Source organism: Scylla paramamosain, chromosome 10 (assembly GCF_035594125.1).
Source record: "Scylla paramamosain isolate STU-SP2022 chromosome 10, ASM3559412v1, whole genome shotgun sequence".
Classification (NCBI taxonomy): domain Eukaryota; kingdom Metazoa; phylum Arthropoda; class Malacostraca; order Decapoda; family Portunidae; genus Scylla; species Scylla paramamosain.
The window spans coordinates 19301932-19306931 of NC_087160.1; the positions used below are offsets into that span (position 1 = coordinate 19301932).

At 43.3% G+C, this 5000-nt stretch overlaps 1 protein-coding gene across 1 annotated transcript in view; it reads left to right on the forward strand.

Annotated features, from left to right (window-relative positions):
• The window catches only part of LOC135104533 (roundabout homolog 1-like), a 190903-nt gene that overhangs the window by 50 nt on the left and 185853 nt on the right, over positions 1–5000 (forward strand). Inside the window, 1 exon segment of the mRNA XM_064012107.1 lies at positions 479–594. Within this exon segment, the coding sequence (XP_063868177.1) occupies positions 479–594 (116 nt within the window).

Below are 5000 nucleotides of genomic sequence, written 5' to 3' on the forward strand. Positions count from 1 at the left end.
TTCATCATCTCACTCCCTTAACCTTCCCTTACTGTCTTTTATTTTCCATTGCTCTCTTTCTTCTCTCTCGCCTGCCATTGATTCCACTCGTGTCCTCACCAGCCTCTATGGTTCCAGCACAAGACAAAGGCCACTCAGTCACTCACTCTCTTAAACCAGTCACTTGCTCCTTTGACCTTCTTTAAATATTTGTAATGCCCACTAGTCACAATCCTTTCAGTTCTTTCATTCTTCCAGCTTCAATGATTCCAGTACTAGACAAAGACCACTTACTCACTCCTTGAACTTTGAACTCTTTCCAAACACCCACTCACTCCTCCCGTTTACCCATCCATCCCACACCTAACAAAGCAAAACATCTCGTCTTTACTACCCTAAAAAAAACAGACCCAGTCGCCCTCAAGCCCTTCCAGTCATTCCTTTTCTCTTCCCACGCCCCTTAACAGTCCCCCAAAAAGTCCTCAATGCTTACACTCAGAAGCCCACAGCCCCTCCAGTCCTTCAGTCTTTCCCATGTCCTTTAGGAGTCCCACAGAAGTCCTCAGTGCCTTGGAAGCAACACGAATCCGGGATGTTAAAGTGACTGGTGAACTGGTAAACTGGTGAACTGGTTTTATGTTGGCTTTCACAGTCCACTTGTGCTCTCTTTCGTTGCTACATTTTATCTTCCTGTTGCGGGTTCATTGAGGAGGAGGAGGAGGAGGAGGAGGAGGAGGAGGAGGAGGAGGAGGAGGAGGAAGGACTTGGCTACTGTAATGACCTCTCCTTTCCCTGGTTGATTATAAAGCCGGAGGGACAGAGGAGGAAAAGCTGCAAGGTCAGTCTGTGTCAGTTCTCTTGTCTCATATCTTCTCTTCCTCCTCCTCTTCCTCCTCCTCTTCCTGCTCTTCTTGTCCTTCTGCGGTGTCATATCTGTATTTTTTTTTTTTTTTGCTTTTTTTTTATTATTTAGTTCTTACGAGACTTGTACTTTTGGAGTTATTGTTGTTGTTATTCTTTTTTATTTGTTTTCTTTTTTCGTGGATTTCTTTTTTCTGTGTGTGTGTGTGTGTGTGTGTGTGTGTGTGTGTGTGTGTGTGTGTGTGTGTGTGTGTGTGTGTGTGTGTGTGTGTGTGTGTGTGTGTGTGTGTGTGTGTGTGTCCCTTCCAGTTCGTTTCACTTGTGATTTTGTTTTTCTCTCTTCGTTCTCTCTCTCTCTCTCTCTCTCTCTCTCTCTCTCTCTCTCTCTCTCTCTCTCTCTCTCTCTCTCTCTCTCTCTCTCTCTGTAAGTCCTTCCCTTCAACTGATGATTTATTATTTTAAAGGTTTTTCTTTTTTTTCTTTTTGTATAATCTTTCATGTTTATTTTTCTTTTAGTTTTCCTTTGTTTTACCACTAATTATTATTTTTTTCACTTTGTAGGAAGGAGCAATGGTGGTGGTTGTGATTGTGGTTATTAGGAGTGGCCGAATGGTTATTGTGTGGTGGTAGTGGTGATGGTGGTGGTGGCGGTGGTTGTGGTTGAGTAGTTGTTAAATAGTTTGTAATAGCTTATGTTACAAATAAAAAAAATGTAGACGGGTAATACAAATACTGAGACAATGACAGAGAGAGAGAGAGAGAGAGAGAGAGAGAGAGAGAGAGAGAGAGAGAGAGAGAGAGAGAGAGAGAGAGAGAGAGAGAGAGAGAGAGAATATGTGTGTGTGTGTGTGTGTGTGTGTGTTACAAGAAAAAAAAAAGAGAAGTCAAAAAACAAAGAAGCCAATAAAAACACAGACAAACTGACTGACTGATCAACGCCTGTAAAAGTGAGTAACCTTCTTATATCTGTTCATGACACACACACACACACACACACACACACACACACACACACACACACACACACACACACACACACACACACACACACACACACACACACACACACACACACACACACACACACACACAAACAAACAAACAAACAAACAAACAAACACAAATACACAATTTCCTGGCAGTACTAATCTCTCTTTCTCCCTCTCTCTCTTGAAGCTCGTTGCGTGGGTGGGCGTGCCGCTACTAAGAGAGAGAGAGTGAGAGAGAGAGAGAGAGAGAGAGAGAGAGAGAGAGAGAGAGAGAGAGAGAGAGAGAGAGAGAGAGAGAGAGAGGTCAAAACAATCCTTTCTGTCCTACCTCTACTGAATTTATTATCCAGAAGGGCAAAGGTCACTCATGTCTTTGCAACAGTGCCTCTAATCTCCTTTGCAAGGACAGTAGGAGAAGGAGGAGGAGGAGGAGGAGGAGGAGGAGGAGGAGGAGGAGGAGGAGGAGGAGGAGGAGGAGGAGGAGGAGGAGGAGGAGGAGGAGGAGGAGGAGGAGGAGACAGCTAAGTCGGCAGGGCGAATCATGCAACTTTTAACATTTACATAAAAAAAATATTCGTGGTTGTGGTACACGCAAGGAAGGAAAGGGAGGGGGTGGACGGGGAGAGGGAAGGAGAAAGAGAGGAGGAAGGGGAAGAGAGAAGAGAGGGAGAGAGAGAGAGGAGGGAGGGAGACAAGGTAAGGGGAGGAGGGAAGGAATGAAAGGAGGTATAGGGAGAGGGAGGGATGGAGATAATGAAGGAGGGAGAGGAGAGAAGGTAACGAGAAGAGTGGAGGAGGGAGGGAAGGAGGGAGAACGGGAGGCAACGGTATATATAAAGGGAGAAAATAAGGTAAGGATTGGAAGGGAAATAAAAGAGAGAAGGAGAGGAAGATAGAATGGAAGGAAGGAGGTAAAGAAGGGAAGCAGTTAGGAAAGAGTAGGAGGGATGGAAGGAAGGATGAAGGAAAGGAAGGGAAGAATGGGAAGGAAAGGAGAAGGGAAGAGGAAATGTAGCACGTGTTATTGTTGTTTTTGTTTGTTTGTTAGTCTTAATTTCGTACAGTATTACATTCTCTCTCTCTCTCTCTCTCTCTCTCTCTCTCTCTCTCTCTCTCTCTCTCTCTCTCTCTCTCTCTCTCTCTCTCTCTCTCTCTCTTGCACATTCCTCCTACTCCTTTTATTCTCGTTCTCAACTTTCTCTTTCTTTTCCTGTTCCTCTTCTTAAATTGGTTTCCATTGTTGCTTGTAAGTTTTTTTTTCATCCATGGAGGGGGAGGAGGAGGAGGAGGAGGAGGACGAAGAGGAGGAGGAGGAGGAGGAGGAGGAGGAGGACAAATTAATGACAGGAAGGTAATAAAGTCTTCACAATACCACTGAATAATATGTTGTTTCGGTTTGTAATAGAAAATTGTAAATAAAAATTGTAGATTCCTCTTTCATTATCTCTCTTCTTATTATTCTTCTTCATTCTTCATTCTTTTATTTTTTTTTGTATTCCATATTACATCTTTCCCTTTGTTCCTTTACAGTTACGATCTTCTTCTTCTGTATCTTTCTATCTCCCGTTCTTTTTTTCTCTCTTTTTCACTTATCTTTTTACTTTTATTCTCTTTCTTTCTTTATTTCTCTCCCTGCCTTTTTTTTCTTTACTTTCTTCCCATTTACTTCCGCCTCTCTCCTTTCTTGTTTCTTCCTTTCCTCCTTCCGTCTTTCCTTCCTTCCGTACTCTCTCTCTCTCCCTTTTCCTCTCCTCTTCCTCCTCCTCCTCCCTCTCCTCTCCCCTCTTCTCTTTCCTTATCTCTCTATCACCCTTTCCGTCTTATTTTTCCTTCTATCTTTCCTATTTTTCTTTCTCTTCCTTCGTTCATATCCCCTCTCTCTCGTTCCCTCCCTCCTCTCCCTCTTCTTCTGTCTTCTACTTCTTCTTCTCGCTCTCTTTCTCAGCATCGCCATCCGCAGCAAGACTAACAAACACAAAACACCCCCCAAACATCTCTCTCTCTCTCTCTCTCTCTCTCTCTCTCTCTCTCTCTCTCTCTCTCTCTCTCTCTCTCTCTCTCTCTCTCTCTCTCTCTCTCTCGCATAAAACATTCAGCATTGAAGCTCTAAGGTTGACCGTGAGGATGGCAACAAGAGAGAGAGAGAGAGAGAGAGAGAGAGAGAGAGAGAGAGAGAGAGAGAGAGAGAGGAGGGGTATCGTGGAGGGTCCATTAATCTTGAGGGCGAAGCAACAGTGGCTAAGCATATCGCGCAAGGAGGAGGTGTGTGTATTTGTTCAACCTCACCGTGGCAGCCTCAGTGTTGCTCATCTTATCTTGTGTCAATAACCTTCACTAGTATTATCAATTCTCATAGTGATCTTCTTTCTCCTTCTTCTTCTTCTTCTTCTTCCTCTTCTTCTTCTTCTTCTTCGTTGTTGTTGTCGTTATTGTTGTTGTTGTTGATGTTCTTCTATGCTTCCCTTCTCCTTTTCATTCTTGTTCCTTTTTCTTTTTTTACTTTTTCGTTGTTTTGTTTTGTTTGTCTTTTTTTTCATTATCTCTCGTGTTTTTTTTTTCCTTCCTTCTTATTGTTTTTCTTCTCATGCGCCTCCTTCTCGTTCTTCTTGTTCTTTTTGTTCTTTTTCGTCTTTTTCTTCTACTTCTTTCGCCTTTGTTTTTTGTTCTTGGTTTCGTTATCTTGTGTGTGTGTGTGTGTGTGTGTGTGTGTGTGTGTGTGTGTGTGTGTGTGTGTGTGTTTATCGTTTCGTCTCCTTCCTGTTTCTTTTCTTCTTCTTTCTCGTCCTCCTCGTCTTCGTTTTCGTCGTCGTCCTCCTCCTCTTCCTCCTCCTTATTTTCTTCTTATATACTTTGCACATCTTTCGTCTCCTTTCCTTTCCTCCTCTCTTTTGCTCATTTCGCTCCAAGTTTTCTTCTTCTCTTTGTTGTTGTTATTCCTTCTTCTCCTTCTCTTTTTACTACTATTACTACTACCACTACTACTACTACTACTACTACTACTATCACCACCACCGCGCACCGTCCTCCTCCTCCTTCTCCTCCTCCTCCTCCTTCTCCTCCTCCTCCTCCTCCTCCTCCTCCGCGCCTTGTAATAGACAGCGGTGCAAACTTCATTATCACCGGGGAAATATTTTCAAGCTGATCCTTTTTGTGGATTTGTTTACATATTTA